The sequence below is a fragment of the Ranitomeya imitator genome, chromosome 7, assembly GCF_032444005.1.
Source record: "Ranitomeya imitator isolate aRanImi1 chromosome 7, aRanImi1.pri, whole genome shotgun sequence".
In the NCBI taxonomy this organism is placed as follows: Eukaryota; Metazoa; Chordata; class Amphibia; order Anura; family Dendrobatidae; genus Ranitomeya; species Ranitomeya imitator.
In genome coordinates, this window is record NC_091288.1 from 135,222,856 (window position 1) to 135,247,504 (window position 24,649).

Here is a 24,649-nt window from a genome sequence, read left to right on the forward strand (position 1 = left end):
GACTGGATCCAACCCACATCTGTGAAGGGACTTCAAAAATTTTTGGGCTTTGCTAATTTCTATCGCTGTTTCATTGCCAACTTTTCCAGTGTGGTTAAGCCCCTTACTGATTTGACGAAGAAAGGCGCTGATGTGACGAATTGGTCCTCTGAGGCTGTTGAGGCCTTTCAGGAGCTTAAACGCCGATTTACTTCTGCCCCTGTGTTGCGTCATCCGGATGTTTCTCTTCCTTTTCAGGTTGAGGTCGACGCTTCTGAGATTGGGGTAGGGGCCGTTTTGTCTCAGAGGGAGTCTGATGGTTCTTTGATGAAACCGTGTGCTTTTTTTTTCCAGAAAGTTTTCGCCTGCGGAACGCAATTATGATGTCGGCAATCGGGAGTTGTTGGCTATGAAGTGGGCGTTTGAGGAGTGGCGACATTGGCTTGAGGGAGCTAAACACCGTGTTGTGGTCCTGACCGATCATAAGAATCTGATTTACCTCGAGTCGGCCAAGCGGCTGAATCCTAGACAGGCTCAATGGTCCCTGTTTTTCTCCCGTTTTGATTTTGTGGTCTCGTATCTTCCGGGATCTAAGAATGTTAAGGCTGATGCCCTCTCTAGGAGTTTTTCGCCTGATTCTCCTGGAGTCCTGGAGCCGGTTGGCATTCTTAAGGAGGGGGTGATTCTTTCTGCTATCTCCCCTGATTTGCGGCGGGTGCTTCAGGAATTTCAGGCTGATAGGCCTGACCGCTGTCCAGTGGGGAAGCTGTTTGTTCCTGATAGATGCACAAGTAAGGTAATTTCTGAGGTTCATTGTTCAGTGTTGGCTGGTCATCCTGGGATTTTTGGTACCAGAGATTTGGTTGCTAGGTCCTTTTGGTGGCCTTCCTTGTCTCGCGATGTGCGTGCTTTTGTGCAGTCCTGTTGGACTTGCGCCCGGGCCAAGCCTTGCTGTTCCCGCGCTAGTCGGTTGCTTTTGCCTTTGCCGGTCCCTGAGAGGCCCTGGACGCATATTTCCATGGATTTTATTTCGGATCTTCCTGTTTCCCTGAAGATGTCTGTTATCTGGGTTGTTTGTGACCGGTTCTCTAAAATGGTCTCCCCTCACCGTCAATATTTGTGGGGGGCTATCTTTCCTTTGGCAAGATAGGTTTCCTGTTTCCATCTTTAGGGAAAGTTAGATCTTAGGCTGTGCCGAGGGGTCTAGGGAGCGTCAGGTACCCCCCACGGCTATTTTTAGTTGCGCTGCTAGGTTCAGGGTTTGCGGTCAGTACAGATACCACCTCCTTCAGAGCTTGTCTCATGTTGTTCCTAAACCACCAGATCATAACACTTACCCTTGGGAAAATAAAACATTGGGGGCGAAAAGATAATTTTTGTGAAAAAATATGATTTTTTATTTTTACGGTTCTGCATTATAAACTTCTGTGAAGAACTTGGTGGGTCAAAGTGCTCACCACACCTCTAGATAAGTTCCTTAGGGGTCTAGTTTCCAAAATGGTGTCACGTGTGGGGGGTTTCAATGTTTAGGTACATCAGTGGCTCTCCAAACGCAACATGGCGTCCCATCTCAATTACTGTCAATTTTGCATTGAAAAGTCAAACGGCGCTCCTTCCCTTCCGAGCTCTCCCATGCGCCCAAACAGTGGTTTACCCCCACATATGGGGTATCAGCGTACTCAGGACAAATTGTACAACAACTTTTGGAGTCCAATTTCTTCTCTTACTCTTGGGAAAATAAAAAATTGGGGGCGAAAAGATCATTTTTGTGAAAAATATGATTTTTTTATTTTTACGGTTCTGCATTATAAATTTCTGTGATGCACTTGGTGGGTCAAAATGCTCACCACACCTCTAGATAAGTTCCTTAGGGGGTCTACTTTCCAAAATGGTGTCACTTGTGGGGGTTTCAATGTTTAGGCACATCAGGGGCTCTCCAAACGCAACATGGTGTCCCATCTCGATTCCAGTCAATTTTGCATTGAAAAGTCAAATGGCGCTCCTTCGCTTCCGAGCTCTGTCATGCGCCCAAACAGTGGTTTACCCCCACATATGGGGTCTCGGTGTACTCAGGACAAATTGTCCAACAACTTTTGGGGTCCATTTTCTCCTGTTACCCTTGGTAAAATAAAACAAATTGGAGCTGAAGTAAATTTTTTGTGAAAAAAAGTTAAATGTTTATTTTTATTTAAACATTCCAAAAATTCCTGTGAAGCACCAGAAGGGTTAATAAACTTCTTGAATATGGTTTTGACCACCATGAGGGGTGCAGTTTTTAGAATGGTGTCACACTTGGGTATTTTCTATCATATAGACCCCTCAAAATGACTTCAAATGAGATGTTTTCCCTAAAAAAAAAATGGTGTTGTAAAAATGAGAAATTGCTGGTCAACTTTTAACCCTTATAACTCCCTAACAAAAAAAATTTTGGTTCCAAAATTGTGCTGAGGTAAAGTAGACATCTGAGAAATGTTACTTATTAAGTATTTTGTGTGACATATCTCTGTGATTTAATTGCATAAAAATTCAAAGTTGGAAAATTGCGAAATTTTCATAATTTTTGCCAAATTTCCGTTTTTTTCACAAATAAACGGAGGTACTATCAAATAATTTTTACCACTATCATGAAGTACAATATATCACGAGAAAACAATGTCAGAATCACTGGGATCCGTTGAAGCGTTCCAGAGTTATAACCTCATAAAGGGACAGTGGTCAGATTTGTAAAAATTGGCCCGGTCATTAACGTGCAAACCACCCTTGGGGGTAAAGGGGTTAATAGCCTAGAGAGGGACCATGGTTATTGGCCCACCCCTGGCTCAAAACATGTGCTCCAAGCCACCCCAGAAAAGGCGCATCTCACAGATGCGCCTTTTCTGGCACTTAGCCTCTTTCTTCCCACTCTCGAGTAGCGGTGGGATATGGGGTAATGGAGGGTTAATGTCACCTTGCTATTGTAAGGTGACATGAAGCCAGGTTAAAGGGAACCTGTCACCCCGTTTTTTCAGATTGAGATAAAAATACTGTTTAATAGGGCCTGCGCTGTGCGTTACAATAGTGTATGTAGTGTACCCTGATTCCCGACCTATGCTGCGAAATACATTACCAAAGTCGCCGTTTTCGCCTGTCAATCAGGCTGGTCAGGTCAGGTGGGCGTGGTGACATCGCTGTTTCTTCCCCAGCTTTCCGTTGGTGGTGTAGTGGTGTGCGCATGTCCAAGTGCCGAATCCACTGCGCGCAGGTGAAGTAAAAGCGCGCGATCTGCGCTATTACCCTTGTCATCAGTGGGGGCGGCCATCTTCCTGAGGCCGCGCATGCGCAGATGGAGTGCTCTGCTGCACGGGGCTTCAGGAAAATGGCCGCGGGATGCCGCGCGTGCGCAGATGGAGATCGCGGCGGCCATTTTCCTGAAGCCGAGATGCAAACTCTGCTTTGGGAAAATGGCCGCCGCGATCTCCATCTGCGCACGCGCGGCATCCCGCGGCCATTTTCCTGATGCCCCGTGCAGCAGAGCACTCCATCTGCGCGCGCGCGGCCTCAGGAAGATGGCCGCCCCCACCGATGACAAGGGTAATAGCGCAGATCACGCGCTTTTACTTCACCTGCGCGCAGTGGATTCGGCACTTGGACATGCGCACACCACTACGCCACCAACGGAAAGCTGGGGAAGAAACATCGATGTCACCACGCCCACCTGACCTGACCAGCCTGATTGACAGGCGAAAACGGCGACTTTGGTAATGTATTTCTGCAGCTTAGGGGTGGAATCAGGGTACACTACATACACTATTGTAACGCACAGCGCAGGCCCTATTTAACAGTATTTTTATCTCATTCTGAAAAAACGGGGTGACAGGTTCCCTTTAATAATGGAGAGGCGTCAATAAGACCCCTATCCATTACTAACCCTTGCACATATAAAGGGTTAATAAAGAAACACACACATGATTAAAATATTTTAATTAAATAATGACACCTAGGTTTTGACCACATTTTATTGCACTGGTAATCCAAGGGTTAACAAACAAAAAAATTCCCCCCAAAAAATATAAAAAAAAATACCATTAGTTTACAATGGAAACGGTGCAAATGCACCAGCCCCGCTGTAAACATCACTGCAGAATGATATATATCATCTCCAGTCATCCGGTGAGTCCGCGCAGCCGCAGTGAGTACCTAACGAGTCCGCCCGAACAGCGCGAGCTGCATTTGGGAGAACTCGCGTGATACAATGAACGGTGTCGCTTAACCATCCCGTTCATTGTTTCGCGGCCGCGGTTTAGAGCAGCCACATGTTATGTGGCTGCTCTAAACTCAAGATCATCTTGGGACACTCGTTTGATTGGATGCTACGGAGGATAGGTATACATTGTGGTTTGTTTTTTTACTTTTTTTCTGACGAGGGATTCGTGGAATTGGGTGTTTAGGTGAGTATGTGTTTGTTTTTTATTTATTTTAGGTGGCGATCCGCGGGGACGGGTATGTATAATTTATTTCCACAGGTAACCACTGGCCACCAATGAAAAGGAATTTTATGGACTAATTCTATTAAAAATACGGACATTACATGTGGAAAAATTTATTTATTTATTTTTACCACTAGCCACCAATGTAAATTATTACACACTGGCCACCAATGATAGTTTTTTGGGGATGAATAATTTAATATTTTAATAATTTATTAAGGGGCAATTTAGCATGGGCCCGTGACCACTGGTCACCAATGAAAGTTATTTTAAGGGTCATTTTGTGGGGGAAATTTTGGCAGATTTTATTAGGAAATTTAGGGGGAGGGGGCCACAACAAAATTCGGGGACGTACATAACAGCAGGGACAGTTCGATGGGAAATACTGCTCCCATCGAGCTGAGCCTGCTGCCACGACTTGGAGGTAACAGACATAGGCCGATGCGAGTAGTAGTCTCATCGGCCTATGTCCAAGCACACACATACATATATATATATATATATATATAAACACACATACACACACACACTTACCACACTTATCATCTGCAGCACATCCAGGCTCATCCGATCATACCACTCCATGTCGGCAGCCATAATACAGGAAGACGGGAATGATCTGGGAGTCTCGTCTTCCTGGATTATGGGATGCGCATGCATGGCATGATGGGATAGCCATTATGGGATGGACATTGTTTCACTTCCTGTTTTTTGCTTTTTGTACTGCAAAATAAACACTTGAAATCCGCAAATTTCTATATGTTTGCGGATTTCAAGCGTTCCAATGCAAGTCTATGTGTGCGGAAAATAAGCGATTCCGCAAAATTATTGAACATGCTGCTTTTTTCCCCCGATGCGTTTTTTTCGCGGAAAAAACGCAACATTTGCACAAGTTTTGCGGAATACATAGAAACTATTGGGAGGCATATGTAAGCGTATTTTTCCCGTTTTTATCGCGTTTTTATAGCGAAAAACGCTGAAAAAAATGCGAAAAATACTGAACATGTGCACATAGCCTAAGGCTTCCTGTCACCCTCTGCTGCTCCGCAGGTACCAGGGGCCCCATAGCAGCTGCATGGTGTGCGCTATTAGCGACACCCCACTTACTGGGGGCTCCTGGAGCAGCGGGGGCCCTAGGCAGCTGCTGGCACTGTATGCCAGCAGGTGCCTGGGCCCACCGGAGAATCATCCGGTTCTCTGGTGGGCCAGTCCGACCCTGGATATAACTGTTTTAAGGGCATAAGAATTAAGTTTGAAAATTGCTAAATTTTTGCCAAATTTCTTATATTTTCACAAATAAACGCAAGTTATATCGAACAAATTTTACCACTGTCATGAAATACAATATGTCACAAGTAAACATTCTCGGAATCACTGGGATATGTTGAAGCATTCCAGAGTTATTACCACATAAAATTACACTGGTCAGAATTGTAAAATTTGGCCTGGTCATGAATGTGAAAGCAGGCTTGGGTTGTAAAGGCGTTAAAGCAATGTCGAAGGAAAAAAGTGAACATTTTACTTTTTCCCACCAAAATATTGAACTAGCCCCAATTTTATATTTTCAAAAGGGTAACAGGAGAAAATTCACCCTTCAATTTGTTGTGCAGTTTCTCCAGAGTACAACGATACCTCATATGTGATGGAAAACTACTGTTTGGGTACACAGCAGGGCTCTGAAGAGAAGGAGTGCCCTTCAACTTTTGGAGCAATGTGTTGTGCAATTTTTTCTGAGTACATATATACCTTATATGTGGTGGAAAACTACTGTTTGGGCATACAGCAGGGCTTGGCAAGGAAGGAGGGCAAATTGAATTGTGGAGCGCAATATTGGCTTCAATAGATTGCTGACGCCATGTCACATTTGAAGAGTCCCTGATGTGCCAAAACAACAGAAACCCCCCACAACTGACCCCATTTTGGAAACTACACTTCTTTAGGAATTCAGCTAGGTATATAGTATGCGTTTTCAACACTCAGGCAATTCACAGAATTATATAACAGTCTGAGTCAATGGAAAATTAACATTGTTTCCACTAAATTGTTTTTAATTTTCAAAAGGGGTAATAGGAGAAAATGGACCATATAATTTCTCTAGAGTACATTGATACCCCATATGTGTTCAAAAACTACCTTTAAGTCACTGTGTAAAGCTCAGGAGGGAAGGAGCGCCATATTGGAGTTCAGGTTTTGCTGGAATGGTTTGAGGGTGCCATGTCACATTGGTAGCAAGCCTGAGATCCCAGAGCTGCAGAACCCCCCATAATAGACCCTGTTTTACAAGCTACACATCTCAATGAGTTCATCTAAGGGAGCAGTGATCATATTGACACCATGGGTGTGTCACAGAATTTTATATTATTGGGCTGTGAATAATAAATGATTACATTTTTACCCCAAAAATGTAGTTTTAGCCCCAGATTTTACGTTTTCACACTAGTAAATGAGTAAACCTGGCAATAAAATTGCACCCCTCTGGGAATTTATCTACAGGTGTAGTGGCAGTTTTTTACTACATTGTTGTATTCTAGAAAGAACTAGCAGTGGATATTACTAAATGAAAATTACAAATCTGCCATTGCAGTGCCCAGTATGTTATGCCCAACTCGTGCTTCTGGAGACATGGACCCCTTAAATTTGGCTGGCTTTCATCTTTACAGGTGTTCTGTCTTCCTCCACGTAGGATGCTGTGTGGATTCCAACATACGGCTAAACCTTCATCCACATCCCAGTAAACAGACTGTGTTGATGCTTAAGTCTTATTTATTAGGGTGATGATAACCAAAACTATAACGTTGAACAACAATGGTGGACAGTATTCATAGTAGATGATCGAATAGAGAATGATGTTGATGTACAAAGTGGATGTTCAGTGAATAATCATAGTGGATGACTGGTGAAAAACTGTAAAAGAATAACAGCATTTCAGAATATGCACATACAGGGTGCAATCACATAAATAACTGGGACATAACAGCAAGAATTATACAGAGTGCATTACACAGTAATTCTAACAGCACTGCCCTATTCTATACAAGAATGCATCTATCTAAATGCAGAGTACACATTAACCTAACTGCAAGCTGCAAAGCACATCTGCCTAACTATATCTGACTATAGGAGCTGCATAAGGCTTAAATACTAACACAAACATAAGATGCATTAAACCTTTATAAACGTACCGAGATCCGTTAGGACAGGGGTAAGAAAGTAAGCGAGACAGGAGCACGTGTGCCTCTCTGCAGATCTGAGGAAAAATGGCTACTGAAGCTTGTCTTCACAAGAAGAATGTGGGCGGAACTAACCCATAAGACATTGCTCTTAGGAGGGAAAGGTTGGTAAACAACATGAAAAGTAGGCAACTGATGACCTCCAGTGGCCACAACTTGAATAACATGATAATTAGCTCTCTGCACATTAAGATGGGCAGAACACTCCCCGCTTGGCGTCAACAGATGCCACAATTAGGTTCTTTTGGGGAAAATAATAATAATACAAGCTCGGTAACGGGTCTGAGGAACAGTTTGTTTTCTCCAAGCTTGCACACTCTGACCTCTACTTTCCGCACTTTCCCATCTTTACTGGGCAGGGTCTTAATGACTAGGCCGAGTGGCCACTCGTTCCGATGTGACTGACTGTCTTTGACGAGTACAACATCGCCAGATTGAATGTTTGGGTGGTCTTTCTGCCACTTTGTCCTGCTTTGCAGAGTGGAAAGATACTGTTTCCTCCATCTATTCCAGAAGACGTTGGACACGCTTTGTACCTGCCTCCATTGTCGTCTGTAGAGGTCTTTGTCATTGAATTCTCCGAGTGGAGCTTTCGGGACACAGGTTTTCTGTGTGAGTAACATTGCAGGAGTAAGGATGGATGGATCTCCAGAATCACTAGAAAGTGCTGTCAGTGGCCTGGCATTCATGATGGCTGAGACCTCTGCCAAGAACGTGGATAAACTCTCTTGTGTAAGTCTGGTGTTAGCTTGCAAGAAGATAGAGTCTAATATTCTGCGTGCTATCCCTATCATCCTTTCCCACGCACCTCCCATGTGCGAAGAGTGTGGTGGATTGAAGGTCCAGGTACATCCTTGCTCACCTAGATACCTTTCCAAATTGTCGATGTCCAGATTGGAAGGGATTTGGAGTTCTCTTGCCGCTCCGACGAAATTCGTACCTCGGTCAGAACGAATATGCTTCACAGGTCCTCTGATTGCGATGAAGCGTCGAAGTGCGTTTATAAAACTTGATGTGTCCATCGATTCGATTACTTCGATATGAACGGCTCTGACGGACAGACACGTGAATAGAACCGCCCAACACTTTGCTTCCGTAAGTATTTTTCTAGTCCGTTGTGTAGCCACAGACCAAGGACCGAATATATCTAGTCCAACGTTGGTGAAGGGAGGTTCAGAACTGAGTCTGTCGGGTGGAAGATTGGCCATCTTCGGATTTTGGAATGTGCCCCGGAGTTTGCGACACGTAACACAGTCGAAGATGAGTTTGCTCACTCTTCTCTTAGCTCCAACTATCCATAGTCCAGCTGCCCTTAGGTTTCCTTCAGTGAACAAACGGCCTTGGTGTCTCACCAAGACATGATGGTGTTGAATCAGCAGGGTTGTTACGTGATGACGTCCAGGAATTATCACCGGGTGCTTCTCTGAAACTTCTACCTCAGCTTCTTGAAGACGACCACCGACTCTCAGCAGCCCTTCTTGATCGACAATCGGATCGAGCTTCCTCAGCCCACTGACCTCAGGAATGGGTTGTCCCTTGTTGAGGTTGTCTATTTCTCTGCCATAGGTTTCTCTTTGTACGGCACGAAGTATTATAACCTTGGCTCTTTCCAGGTCGGGAGCAGTAAACGCAAGCCTGCAGTGATGCCAACCTTTACAACGTCTCTGGCTATCAGGTAGTGCTGACTTGTAGGACTGGGTTACATGAAATAGACAAGCTATAGCTCGAACAAGTGACTTCCATGTGGAGAACCTGCTGAACCGGTGAGATTCGAGGTGGCAGCTTGAAATCTCTGTATGTAGAGCAGACACTTGAGGTCGGATCTCTTTGTCTGTGTCTGGACCCACTAGTTCGAAAGTTTCAGGCCTGCTGATGTGGGACATCGAACGGTACAAAGAGGTAGGACCTGTGAACCATGAAGTGTCCTTCAGATGACTGGGTGCAACGGATCTAGTCGCGTGGTCCGCAGGATTGTGATGAGTAGGTACGTAGTGCCACTGATTAGGGTCGGTGGATCTTCTTACCCGAAGTACCCGGTTGCTGACGTAGACGTAGAAGCGTCGTGTCTCGTTACAGATGTACCCCAGTACCACCTTGCTATCGGTGTAGAACTCTGCATCCCCGATCTTCAGGCCCATTGCATCCGAGACCAGCTCGGCCAACTCAACTGCGAGGACAGCAGCACAGAGTTCCAGTCTGGGTATCGTGTGTTCACGAAGTGGCGCCAATTTCGTCCGGCTCATAACGAACCCGATATGGCATTGTCCGCTTACGTCTGTGGATTTGAGGTACGCTACTGCTGCAATCGCTTTGACTGATGCATCACAGAAAATACAAAGTGTTTGCGTTTTGACCTCTGTGGATGGCACAGGAGCATACGGTCGTTTCACACGAAGGTTGGTCAGGGCTTCAAGAGACTTCCTCCACTCTGCCCACAGGTCAGCCTTTCCCGCTGGAAGTGGATCATCCCAATCAGTAGTGTCTTGGGTGAAGTCCCTGAGCATCAGCTTTCCTTGGATGGTTACTGGAGCTACGAACCCCAAGGGGTCGTATAAACTATTCACGAAGGAAAGAACTCCTCTGCGCGTGAAGGGTTTCTCATCCTTGCTGATCTGAAAGGTGAAGGTATCTGTAATCTAAATCCTTTAGATCGCTGGAATAGTCTTCAGAGGGAAAGGCTTCCATCAACTCTCGGCTGTTGGAAGAAATCTTGTGTAACCTTAGGTTAGACTGAGCGAGCATGTCACGAGTCCTCTTTAGTAGACTGATTGCGGCCTCACTTGTCGGTGTGGACTTCAAACAGTCATCCACGTAAAAATCCTTTTCCACAAAGGACCTGACGTCCGAGCCATACTCTTCTTCACCCTTTTTGGCAGAATGTTGGAGGCCGTAGATTGCGACCGCTGGGGAAGGACTGTTCCCAAAGATGTGTACCCGCATCCGGTACTCTGCGATGTCTTCGTCCGGGTCGTTGTCACGGTACCAGAAGAACCTCAGGTAGTTTCTGTGTTCCTCTTGTATGTCTTGTGTTCCTGTTGTATGTCGGCCATAAATGCCACTGAATCTCTACGGAAACAGAGTAATACTTCCAGAAGTCTGTTGTTGAGGTCTGGGCCCGACCGTAAGACATCATTCAATGACACGTCTTCGCATTTGGCACTTGAGTCGAATACCACTCTAATTTGACCTGGCTTCTTAGGATGGTACACTCCGAAGATGGGCAGGTACCAACACTCCTCTCCGTGTCGAAGTGCAGGTGCAATCTCTGCGTGGTTGTTCTGGAATATCTTTTCCATGAAGGTAAAGAAATGTTCCTTCGTCTCAGGTGACTTCTGAAGCTTGTGTCTTAGGGAGATGAATCTGCTGTAGACCAATTCCTTGTTGGCGTCTCCTCTGAGGTCGAAATGGTAGAGGTGCGACCCAACTATTCGCCGTATCCTTGACTATTTGTTCGTCCATGATGTCCAGGAATATCTTGTCTTCTATAGACATCGCTACCTTGTTGTCTTCCTTCGTCCTGTGGAAGACTGTACATCCTATGTGGTCTTGTTCACCTTCACAGGCGTGGTCTTCGTTGATAGGAACTGAGAAAGGGCAAGGTAGGGGAGTGCTGCTCAGTAGTTCCTTTACCAGCAGACTATTGTGACACGGCTGGAAGAGAGATGGACGTCCATTTTCTAGTGTGCTGGTAAGCATACTGTTGACTGAGACCGGCTTGTGTGCTCCTCCTAGACAGACATCTCCTACAATGACCCATCCAAGGTCTTGCCTCTGCGCGTATGGAGCATTCAGTGAGCCGTTGATATATTCTCTAGTCTTGTGGACTCGTAGTATATCACTTCCCAGAAGTAAAGCTATTGGCGCTTCTGGTTCCAACTTAGGTATCAGGTGGGCTATACGCTTCAGGTGGGGGTGATACGTTGCCACCTCTGGTGAAGGTATCTCAGACCTGTTGTCAGGAATCTGGTTGCACTCCAGGATGGTCGGTAGTGACAGACAGGTCTGGCCATCCATGGACTCCACTTTGTATCTGGTTGCTTTCCTCCCAGCCGTCTCGACGGTACCTGAACATGTCCTAAGGGAGTAGGGAGAACTGGGGCCTACAATGCTGAAGTTGTCAAAGAAGATGGACCTGGCTAAAGACCTATTACTTTGGTCATCTAGGATTGCATATATCTTGAGCGCTTTGTCTCTGTGGCCTGTTGGATAGACTCGGACAAGGCAGATTTTTGAGCAGGATTTTCCTCCCTTGAGTCCCTTACAGATCTCCGTACATTGAGAGTTGACCGCAGGGGTGTCTTCGTCGGTGTTCTTCTGTTTCTCGTCGTGCTGCTCTGCTTGTGACAACACTCCTGGAGGTGGTCCAGGATGCAAGGCTGTATTGTGATCCGTGCTGCTGCATTCTGCACATTTCACGCTAGCTCCACAGTTCCTGGCGAAGTGAGAGGTCGTAGCACAGCATTTGAAGCAGATGTTGTTTTCCTTGAGGAAACCTTTGCGATCCTCTAAAGTCTTCTCCCTGAAGGCTCTGCACTTTAGTAGAGGATGTGGTTTCCTGTGTAGAGGACACTGCTTACTGACATCCTGAGGTTTGCTCTCTTCCGTAGGGGGCTTAGTTGTCTTGTGTGGAGGACCTGTGGAATCAATCAGTTTTATGGACTGCCACGGGTGTCTTACTGGGTTTGACACCAGGGGTAGTGGAACATGACAGAGTGAAATCAAAACTAGGGTCATTTCTGATCTTGGCTTGCTGGGTGACAAACTCAACAAATACAGCAAAAGGAGGGAATGGTACGTTATGAATTTGTTTATACCGTGAACCATGTATAATCCACCTTTCTTGAAGATTGTAAGGAAGTTTTTGTACTATTGGATTGACACCCCTAGCAGTGTCTAAGAATGCCAATCCAGCCAAGTGACCTTCCTTCTGGGCGACCTGTAACTCTATCAATAAATCATTCAATTCTCTAAGTCTTTGATAACCCTTGGGCCCTATCTTAGGGAAATCATCAATTCTTTTGAATAAAGCATTCTCTATTACTTCTACGGACCCATAGCATTCGTCAAGTCTTTCCCACACTTTACGTAAACCTATGTGTGGGTATTCTATGTTAATGTCTCTTAGTCTTTTAGCATGCTCGATTCAGTTCCAAGCCACTTTACCAGGAGATCTAACTCCTCACTACTAGAAAGGTCCAGTCCCTGAATGGCGTTCTGGAACAAAGCTCGCCACGATCTGTAGTTTTCGGCTTTGTCAGTGAACTTTACAAGTCCTTTTGTTACCAGTTCTCGGCGGGCAAAGAACTTTGCCAAGTCTATGGTGGCTTGATCAGTGTTGGTACGAGCCGGTATGTTATAGCCATGTCTAGTGTGTGGTGCGTCACCATACCTGTGAGACGCTCTTGGCTTCGGACAGTCTGCATAGTACCTTTCTGGTGAAGAAGATGTCTCTTTAAGGTGAGGTGGGAGCTGTACCTTCTTCTCAGTGGAACGGTAGCTGTGGTCGACTCCTCTGTGTTGGACGTCTTCTTGTTTGTAGTAGTGAAGTTCGGGGTTGGATCGATGATAATCGGCGTAGGCTGATCGTTGTAGTCTGTCGAGGGTGTTGTCCATGCTGGAGTGTCGATGAACGTACTCTGCGACGCGCTGAGCTGGATCTTGCTGCTCTAGATCTGTTCCAAGAACGTTGCTGCGTCTCTCATAATCAGGATCCTTCATGGCTTCCAAGTACTCTGCCTTAGCTATTGCAGCTGCTGCCTCTTTGTCTACCATAAGTCTTTCTAGAGACACTTGCAGGCGCGCACCTTCTGCTTCTTGCTCTGCCTGCAAACGTGCGGTTTCGGCTTGCAGGCGTGCAGTTTGTTCTGCCTGCAAACGTACCTTTTCTGCCTCATGCTCTGCTTGTCTCAGCTTTAGATGCATTTCTTTCTCGGCAAAGGAGGACCTTGCTTTGGCTGCTCCAGCTTCAGCACGAGCGACAGCAGCCAGCTCTGCTAATGATGACCTGTTAGAGCTTGCTCGTGACCTCGTCTTGAGTGAGGATGTGCTGTTTCGAGACATTGTGCGCTTAGCTGCGTACTGCTGAGTGTTTTGGCGGGAAACTGAGTCTAGGTGCGGTGAGCTTCCGCGTGGCGGGAATGATGTAGCTCCTCTTGGCGGGCTGCAGTATAGTCCCGTGGCTGTATGGCGGTTGCTGTGATACCCGAATGCGGAGCAGTGTGGGTGTTAGTGGTTCCGTACAGTCTGAACAACTACAGCCTGCGACCGGCTATCAGTTTCACTGAAGGCAGCTAATCTGTTCTTACTTTACAATCACCGCCTGCGACTGGCGGTCTTGTTTTTCACTGTTCTGTCTTCCTCCACGTAGGATGCTGTGTGGATTCCAACATACGGCTAAACCTTCATCCACATCCCAGTAAACAGACTGTGTTGATGCTTAAGTCTTATTTATTAGGGTGATGATAACCAAAACTATAACGTTGAACAACAATGGTGGACAGTATTCATAGTAGATGATCGAATAGTGAATGATCCACAAAGTGGATGTTCAGTGAATAATCATAGTGGATGACTGGTGAAAAACTGTAAAGAATAACAGCATTTCAGTATATGCACATACAGGGTGCAATCACATAAATAACTGGGACATAACAGCAAGAATTATACAGAGTGCATAACACAGTAATTCTAACAGCACTGCCCTATTCTATACAAGAATGCATCTATCTAAATGCAGAGTACACATTAACCTAACTGCAAGCTGCAAAGCACATCTGCCTAACTATATCTGACTATAGGAGCTGTATAAGGCTTAAATACTAACACAAACATAAGATGCATTAAACCTTTATAAACGTACCGAGATCCGCTAGGACAGGGGTAAGAAAGTAAGCGAGACAGGAGCACGTGTGCCTCTCTGCAGATCTGAGGAAAAATGGCTACTGAAGCTTGTCTTCACAAGAAGAATGTGGGCGGAACTAACCCATAAGACATTGCTCTTAGGAGGGAAAGGTTGGTAAACAACATGAAAAGTAGGCAACTGATGACCTCCAGTGGCCACAACTTGAATAACATGATAATTAACTGCACATTAAGATGGGCAGAACAACAGGAATGCTAAATGTGGTTTAGGCACACTATGAGGCTCAGTAGAGATCGGGGCATTTGCACAGAATTGCCTGGATTTATTTTGGGTGCCTTAGTGCTATTTCAAAGCCTTTGTGCTACCAGTAAAGTGAAACACATTTATCATGTGCTCTACGCTGAGGACTTACATAGAGGTTTGCATCTAAATCTCCGAATGACATGATACAGATGGAACCCCAAAGGGATCCATTCATTATAATGAGGCAGAGATACTCTGGACTCTGGCCACTGTTCAGCGGTCTTCTTTTCAGAGGTGCACAAGACTGTGGTCGACTGCGGCGTTATGCAGCCTTAAAAAGGACAACACTGAATTATAGGATAGACCGCGTTCACAGTACATCCATATGCCTCATTGTAGGGTATCTTCCATTTTGTGTTCCATCCAAATCTCACATTTGAGAAATTTACAAAGAAACCACGGTATAATCGTTCAGCGCAGATCGCAGGATAAATGTGTGCCAAGCTTTACTGTGATCTTTTGAGAGGCAAAAAGAACAAGGCAAACAGCATGTGAAGAATTGGTTCTATTTATTTTTTACACCGTTCCTTGTGCTGTATAAGCGATTAGACAACTTTATTCTTCAGGTCGGTGCTATTACAGCGAAACCAGATTTATATCGGATTTTTATGCTTGCTTGCTGTCACACACTAAAAGATGCTTTTTATTGAAAAAACAAGTTTTTGCATCCCTATATTTTCAGAGCTATAATTTTTCTGTCTTTCTACCGACAGTAATGTTTTTATTGGAACTATTTTCAGGCACATGACATTTTTTGATCGCTTTATATTCTGGGAGGCAAAATAAACAAAATCCAGCAATTCAGGAGTTTTTATTTTTGGGGGGTGGGGTTGTTATGACGTCCACCATGTGGTAAAAATGATCAAATAACTTTATTCTTTGGCTCACTACAATTTCTGCAATATCACATTATATATACATATATAATTTTTTATGTTTTACTGCTTTTACACAATTATAATTATTTTATAAAAAAAAAAAAAGAATTGTTTTTGCATCGCTATATTCTGAGAGCTATGCCTTTTTTATTTCTGATGCAGCTGTATGGTGGCTCGTTTTTTGTGGGACAATATGACATTTTCAGTTATAATATTTTTATTTACGTTTGATTTTTTTGATACTATATTATTCCATTTTTTGTTCAGTGGTATGATGAAAAAGCATAGTTTTTTTGCCTCATTTTATTTTGTTGCGGTGTTCACTGAAGGTGTTAACTATTGTGACAGTTTTATAGGTCAGGTCGTTTTGGACGCAGCATACCAAATATGTGTACACTTTTTGTTTATTTATTTTTTTACTTAAATGTGTATTGGTATCAGTTTTATTTTTTTGTTCTTTTTGTTTTTGTTTAAATATTTTCACAATTTTTACCTTTTTTTACCTAGTCTCTCTATGGGACTTTTTTTACTCTTATCTCTGGTATAATGCATTAATCATTTCAGTGCTGCACTGACAGAAGCCTCTTGGACCATTCTCTGAAAATAGTCTAACAGGTGTACCACAGCTGGGTGATTTTGTTGTCATCATGACGACCACAGGTTGCCATGGCAATGATTGAGACCTCGTGATGACGTCGCAGAGGTGCCAATAGCAAGGGAGAGCCCTCTTCCTTTCCCAGCTTTTTAAATGCTGTGATTGATATTGATCTTTGCATATAGGGGGTTATATTTCCCGGGGCAGTGAGGGCATCGCTCCAGGTGGTCACAGCCAGGTCTCTGCTTTAACTTAAGCCGAGCTCGTGCGACAAAGTGTAGCTAGCATACATTTCTGTAGAAAGTTACGTAAGCCAATTTAGTGAGTAAATTAAACTCACTAAATCACCATAGTAAAGGTGGTGTCAGGGTAGGTGCACACGATCAGTAACTGCTGCAGGATGCCTACTTACATAGTAACATAGTAAGGCCAAAAAAAGACATTTGTCCATCCAGTTCAGCCTATATTCCATTATAATAAATCCCCAGATCAACGTCCTTCTACTTGCTCATGTCCAACCCGCAGCGGCCAGATGTTACAGCATAGTAGATTGGATTTACAGAAATCCCATTCCCACCATGCGGGGAAAGACGCCCGCAGCTCACCCCCGGAGACGGACATGTGGCGCGTCTTTCCATACAGCAACATATCTATTTATCTTGCGGACACGCGAGTCTACGCAAGATAAATTTCACCCATACAATGTATTAAACGCGTTAAATCTGCACGGTTCAGTGAACACATGCAGATTCACCTGCGTTGAGTAACCTGCAGCACTTTGGATGCAGCAGACATGTGCATCGGGTATAACTCATGCAGAATTGGCATGCATTTTCCCGCTAAACACTAGCGTTTTGCAAGCGTAATTAGCTTGCAGAATGCTAGCAAACGATCTGTAGCATCGCTTGGAAAACTGATTGACAGGTTGGTCACACTTGTCAAGCATAGTGCTTGACAAGTGTGACCAACTTTTTACTAAAGATGCTGCATATGCAGCATTAATAGTAAAAGATAGAATGTTAAAAATAATAAAAATAAATAAATAAATGGTTATTCTCACCTTGCGACGGCCCCCGATCTCCTCAGCGGCGCTCCCAGCGGTTTCCATTCCAAGGATGCATTGCGCGAAGGACCTTTGTGATGTCACATGACCATGGCGTCATCCCAGTTCCTTCGCGCAATGCATCCCTGCGAAACGGAAGACACGTGCACCACTGAGAGGAGGGAGGACTCCGGGGGCCATCGGAAGGTAAGTCTATCAATATTTTTTATTTTAATTCTTTTTTTTACAGAAATATGGTTCCTAAGGGCCTGGAGGAGATTCTTCTCTCCTCCAGACCCGGGTATCACCGCACATGAAGCGCTCACTTTATGCATGGTGGGCATAGCCACATATGTAAAGTGAGCGTTTCAATGCATTTCTATGTGTGTGGAATATCCGTGATTCCACACAAAGAATAAGCATGCTGCGTATTTTTCCGTAATGCATTTCTGCCGCGGAAAAATACGCAGCATTAGCACAGCATTACGGAATCCCATTGAATTTAATGGGCTGTGGTGCAAGCGTTTTTGCTGCGAAAAAACGTGGCAAAAACGCATACAATCCGCAACGTATGAATATAGCCTAAATGTGCTGAAAGGAATAGAAAGGGGAAAAAAACATTGTGGAGTTCTTTTATATTACAATCCAGCACATATTTGCTTATTAACCCCTTTCTGACCACGGACGGGATAGTACGTTCGAGGTCAGATCCCCTGCATGGATGCCGGCAGTGAGCCCGCATCAAAGCCCGGGACATGTCAGCTGTTTTGAACAGCTGACATGTGTCCGCAATAGCGGCGGGTGGAATCGTGATTCACCCGCTGCTATTAACAAGTTAAATGCCACTGTCAAACGCTGACAGCAGCATTTAACTACCGCTTCCGGCCATCGGGCCGGAAATGAGCGCATCGCTGACCCTGTCACATAATCGGGTGTCAGCGATGCGTCGTCTCCTTGAGACCTCTATGGTTGTTGATGCCAGATTGCCATGAGCGCCACCCTGTGGTCGGCGCTCAGAGCAATTCAGTAAATCTACTACAAAGGAGTAATCTGAGCAGATGTAGCAGAGCCGAGTTGTGCCAGCTTCTAGCATCCCATGGAGGCTATTGAAGCATGGCAAAAGTAAAAAAAAAAAAAAAAAAAAATGTTTTAAAAAAAAATATGAAAAAAATAAAAAAAATATAAAAGTATAAATCACCGCATTCAAAATAAAACAATAAAAAAATCAAATATGCACATATTTGGTATCGCCGCTTTCAGAATTGCCCAATCTATCAATAGAAAAAAGGATTAACCTGATCGCTAAACCGCGTAGCAAGAAAAAAAATTTGAAACGCCAAATTTGTTTTTTGGTCGCCGCGACATTGCATTAAAATGCAATAACGGCCGATCAAAAGAACGTATCTACACCAAAATGGTATCATTAAAAACGTCAGCTCAACACGCAAAAAATAAGACCTCACCCAACCCCAGATCTTGAAAAATGGAGACGCTACGGGTATCGGAAAATGGCGACTTTTTTTTTTTTATCAGTTTGGAATTTTTTTTTCACCACTTAAATAAAAAAGAACCTAGAAATGTTTGGTATCCATGAACTTGTAATTACCTGGAGAATCATAATGGCAGGTCAGTTTTAGCATTTAGTGAACCTAGCAAAAAAGCCAAACAAAAACTAGTGTGGGATTGCACTTTTTTGCAATTTCACCGCACTTGGAATTTTTTTCCTGTTTTCTGGTACATGACATGCTAAACCAATGATGTCGTTCAAAAGTACATCTTCTCCCGCAAAAAATAAGCCCTCACATGGCCAAATTGACAGAAAAATAAAAAAGTTATGGCTCTGGGAAGGAGGGGAGCGAAAAACAAAAATGAAAATACCTCGGGTCATGAAACGGTTAAAACAAATTGACAAGATGCAACATAGCTCAAGTAGGAGTTGTATGGCACAGCAAAAAGTAAGTTAGTGTCGCAACAAGAGTAATAATCGGTAATGACTGCTTCACAACAGGTGACCAGATTTGGGAAGTGCGTCTTATTAAGTCTTGTAGTTCACATTAGTTAGTACGTAATTTTAAGATTGAATTTACGTAAGCAAGATTTTATATAAAAAATAAATGCATTTTTAAAAAAGTCTTACCAACTTTTGTGTTTTCTAGGAAATTTAGACCAGGATGAAGATCCCGATCTCGTGTCTGTAGAATTTGATGATGGTGATACAGGGCGTATTCCACTCTCTCATATCAGGTTGTTACCTCCAGATTATAAGTTACAGTGTAAGTAATCCCAATCGCATGTCAGAATGGTTATTTTTAACATTGTCATTTAATTTACCATCCAAAACGTGTCTGTCAACCGAAACATTAAAAACCAATAACCAGTGAAGTGATTATAGGGGCTGAGCAGTTCCATCTGCCTCTAGCACCAAGAACAACTGATGGGCAGACATTGATAACCTTTCCTAAGGTTAGGCCATCAATGTTAAGGTCCTGGACAAACACTTTAAAGGGACTCTGTCACCTGAATTTGGCGGGACTGGTTTTGGGTCATATGGGCGGAGTTTTCGGGTGTTTGATTCACCCTTTCCTTCCCCGCTGGCTGCATGCTGGCTGCAATATTGGATTGAAGTTCATTCTCTGTCCTCCATAGTACACGCCTGCGCAAAGCAATCTTGCCTTGTGCAGGCGTGTACTATGGAGGACAGAGAATGAACTTCAATCCAATATTGCAGCCAGCGGGTAAGGAAAGGGTGAATCAAACACCCGAAAACTCTGCCCATATGACCCAAAACCAGTCCCGCCAAATTCAGGTGACAGGTTCCCTTTAACATTGAACCACTGATCTCCTGTTCAAGGGAGGAAATATATAAAGCAACAAATAGTTCTTTAAGTTGATGTGTTGAAGACCAGGAAATTGCCCAAGCATGACAATCTGAGTGTCTTTGACAAGAGTCAAATTGTGATGTCTATGTGATTGTGTAAGAGCGTCTGCAAAACATTTAGGGTATGTGCACATGATGCGGATTTTGCTGCGGATCCGCAGCAGTTTTCCATGAGTTTACAGTTCAATGTAAACCTATGGGAAACCAAAAACGCTGTGCACATGCTGCGGAAAAAAAACACGCGGAAACGCAGCGGTTTACATTCCGCAGCATGTCACTTTCTGCGGATTCCGCAGCAGTTTTACAACTGCCCCTATGGAAAACCGCAGTTGTAAGGCTGTGTGCACACGTTGCATTTTTTTTCGCGGTTTTTCACGATTAAAACGCTATAAAACAGCAAAAAAAAAACGCATACAATAAGCATCCCATCATTTAGAATGAATTCTGCATGTTTTGAGCACATGATGCGTTTTTTTCCACACAAAAAACGCATCGCGGTAAAAACCGCAGCATGTTCATTAATTTTGCGTTTTTTTTTGCTGATTTCCCACTCCAAAATGCATTGGGAAGTGTCCGGAAAAAACCGCGGCAAAAACGCATCAAAATCGCGGCAAAAACGCATGCGGTTTTCTTGCAGAAAATGTCCGGTTTTTCTCAGGAATTTTCTGCGAGAAATCCTGAACGTGTGCACATAGCCTTAAACCGCAGTAAAATCCGCAGAAAAAAACGCGGTAAATCCGCGATAAATTTGCAGCGGTTTTGCACTGCGGATTTATCAAATCCGCTGCGGAAAAATCCGCAGTGGACCAGAATACGTGTACACAGAGCCTTAATTTTGTGGGTTGTTCCTGGTATGCCTGGTATGAAAGTTTGCCTGGTCTGATGAATCACATTTTTAGAGTATTTGTATAGCCAAAAGTGTGTACATTGTTTACTTTTAATATATGTGCCATCAGGATGCTTTATGTATACGGGGCAAGCTGGGGAGCAAACAAGTGCAACAGGGTCTTATCTGATCCCAAAAAAGATGGACTAATTGGGAGTATTAGCTCACCTAGTCAAGTTATGTGATACCCAACAATTTCAAGGATTGCATATCCACAGGTAGCCAGACTAAAATGAGTAGAATTGGTAGGACAAGTGGATTTTTCTTCTCGCTAGGTGGATTTCAATGTAAAGGATCCAAGATACACAAGAGCTGTAGTATTGCAGTTTTATTATTGAGGTGTTTTGATTGTTTATGGCTATTTCCTGAGGAAGAAGTAAGTAAACCTGAAGCACGACCATAATAAAACCACAATATTAACCCCTTAGCGACCGCCGATACGCCTTTTAACGGCGGCCGCTAAGGGTACTTAAACCACAGCGCCGTTAATTAACGGCGCTGTGGAAAAAGTGTATAGCGCCCCCCACAGGCCGATTTTCTCCGGGGTCTCGGCTGCCGAGGGTAGCCGAGACCCCAGAGAACATGATTCGGGGGGTTTTTAACCCTCCCCGCATTTGCGATCGCCGGTAATTAACCGTTTACCGGCGATCGCAAAAAAAAAAAAAAAAAAAGCGATCTCTTTTTAATTTCTCTGTCCTCCGATGTGATCGCACATCGGAGGACAGAGAAAAGGGGTCCCAGGTGGCCCCCCAATACTCACCTAGCTCCCCCGATGCTCCTCGTGTCTCCCGGTGGGCGCCGCCATCTTCAAAATGGCGGGCGCATGCGCAGTGCGCCCGCCGGCCGGCACCGGGAGAATCTTTGGGGTCTCGGCTGCCTGGGGTAGCCGAGACCCCAAAGAGCATGATCGGGGGTCGGTTTTAGCGACCCCTGTTTTGCGATCGCCGGTAATTAACTGTTTACCGGCGACCGCAAAAAAAAAAAAAAAAAAGTAAAGTGTAATTCTCTGTCCTCTGATGTGATCGCACATCAGAGGACAGAGAAATAGGGGGATTCGGGGACCCTAGCATACTCACCTAGGTCCCTGGATCCTCTTGCTGCTCCTCCTGGCCGCCGGCAGAAGAACATGGCGGACGCATGCCCAGTGCGCCCGCCATCTGTCTCCATCTGCCGGCCGGCAGGAGAACAGCGGTTAGGGCTAAAATTAGGGTTAGGGGTAGGGTTAGGGGTAGGGTTAGGGGTAGGGTTAGGGTTAGGGGTAGGGTAGGGTTAGGGTTAGGGTTAGGTTAGGGGTAGGGGTAGGGTTAGGGGTAGGGTTAGGGGTAGGGTTAGGGTAGGGGTAGGGTTAGGGCTAGGTTAGGGTTAGGTTAGGGGTAGGGTTAGGTTAGGGTTAGGGGTAGGGTTACGGCTAGGGTTAGGTTAGGGTTAGGGGTAGGGTTAGGGGTAGGGTTAGGTTAGGGTTAGGTTAGGGTTAGGGGTAGGGCTAGGGTTAGGGTTAGGGCTAGGGTTAGGGCTAGGGTTGGGGCTAAATTTAGGGTTAGGGTTGGGGCTAAATTTAGGGTTAGGGTTGGGGCTAAATTTAGGGTTAGGCTTCTTTCACACTTACGTCGGTACGGGGCCGTCGCAATGCGTCGGCCCGACATACCGACGCACGTTGTGAAAATTGTGCACAACGTGGGCAGCAGCTGTAGTTTTTCAACGCATCCGCTGCCCAATCTATGTCCTGGGGAGGAGGGGGCGGAGTTACGGCCACGCATGCGCGGTCAGAAATGGCGGATGCGACGTACAAAAAAACGTTTCATTGAACGTTTTTTTGTGCCGACGCTCCGCCAAAACACAACTGATCCAGTGCACGACGGACGCGACGTGTGGCCATCCGTCACGATCCGTCGGCAATACTATGGGCAAAAAACGCATCTTGCGGGCACATTTGCAGGATCCGTTTCTTGTCCAAAACGACGGATTGCGACGGAATGCCAAACAACGCAAGTGTGAAAGTAGCCTTAGGGCTAGGGTTAGGGTTGGGGCTAAAGTTAGGGCTAGGGTTGGGGCTAAAGTTAGGGTTAGAGCTGGGATTAGGTTTAGGGTTTGGATTAGGGTTGGTATTAGGGTTAGGGTTGGCATTAGGGTTACGCTTGGGATTAGGGTTAGGTTTGGGATTAGGGTTAAGGTTAGGGTTGTGATTAGGGGTGTATTGGGATTAGGGTTAGGTTTGAGGTTAGGGTTGAGATTAGGATTAGGGGTGTGTTGGATTTAGGGTTTTGATTAGGGTTATGGTTAGGGTTGACATTAGGGTTGTTTTGGGGTAAGGGTTGTGATTATGGTTAGGGTTAGTGATTAGGATTATGGATCAGGTTGGGATTAGGGTTAGGGGTTGGAGCTAGAATTGGGGGGTTTCCACTGTTTAGGTACATCAGGGGGTCTCCAAACACGACAGCCAATTTTGCGCTCAAAAAGTCAAATGGTGCTCCCTCCCTTCTGAGCTCTGCCGTGCGCCCAAACAGTGGGTTACCCCCACATATGGGGCATCAGCGTACTCGGGATAAATTGGACAACAACTTCTGGGGTCCAATTTCTCTTGTTACCCTTGTGAAAATAAAAACTTGGGGGCTACAAAATCTTTTTTGTGAAAAAAAAATATATTTTTTATTTTCACGACTCTGCATTCTAAACTTCTGTGAAGCACTTGGGCATTCAAAGTTCTCACCACACATCTAGATAAGTTCCTTGGGGGGTCTAGTTTCCAAAATGGGGTCACTTGTGGGGGGTTACTACAGTTTAGGTATATCAGGGGCTCTGCAATTGCAACATAATGCCCACAGACCATTCTATCAAAGTCTGCATTCCAAAAAGGCGCTCCTTCCCTTCCGAGCTCTGCCGTGCGCCCAAACAGTGGTTTACCCCCACATATGGCACATCAGCGTACTCGGGATAAATTGGACAACAACTATTGCAGTCCAATTTCTCCTGTTACCCTTGTGAAAATAAAAACTTGGGGGCTACAAAATCTTTTTTGTGAAAAAAAAAATATTTTTTATTTTCACGACTCTGCATTCTAAACTTCTGTGAAGCACTTGGGCATTCAAAGTTCTCACCACACATCTAGATAAGTTCCTTGGGGGTCTAGTTTCCAAAATGGGGTCACTTGTGGAGGGTTTCTACTGGTTAGGTACATCAGGGGCTCTGCAAATGCAACATAATACCCGCAGACCATTCTATCAAAGTCTGCATTCCAAAACGGCGCTCCTTCCTTCCGAGCTCTGCCGTGCGCCCAAACAGTGGTTTACCCCCACATATGGGGTACCAGCATACTCAAGACAAATTGGACAACAACTTTTGGGGTCCAATTTCTCTTGTTACCCTTGTAAAAATAAAAACTTGGGGGCTACAATATCTTTTTTGTGGAAAAAAAAAATATTTTTTATTTTCACGGCTCTGCATTATAAACTTCTGTGAAGCACTTGGGCATTCAAGGTTCTCACCACACATCTAGATAAGTTCCATGGGGGGTCTAGTTTCCAAAATGGTGT

At 44.7% G+C, this 24,649-nt stretch overlaps 1 protein-coding gene across 5 annotated transcripts in view; it reads left to right on the top strand.

The window, feature by feature from the left end:
- TNRC18 (trinucleotide repeat containing 18) overlaps nt 1–24,649 on the top strand; it is a 672,655-nt gene that overhangs the window by 559,064 nt on the left and 88,942 nt on the right. For 4 of the 5 annotated variants that reach the window (XM_069733831.1, XM_069733830.1, XM_069733833.1 and 1 more), the window contains one exon: nt 19,512–19,628. The exons of the other annotated variant lie outside the window; for it this stretch is intronic. In XM_069733831.1, coding sequence (XP_069589932.1) covers nt 19,512–19,628 — 117 coding nt within the window. The remainder of the gene's footprint in view (nt 1–19,511; nt 19,629–24,649) is intronic. 5 annotated transcript variants of the gene reach the window in all.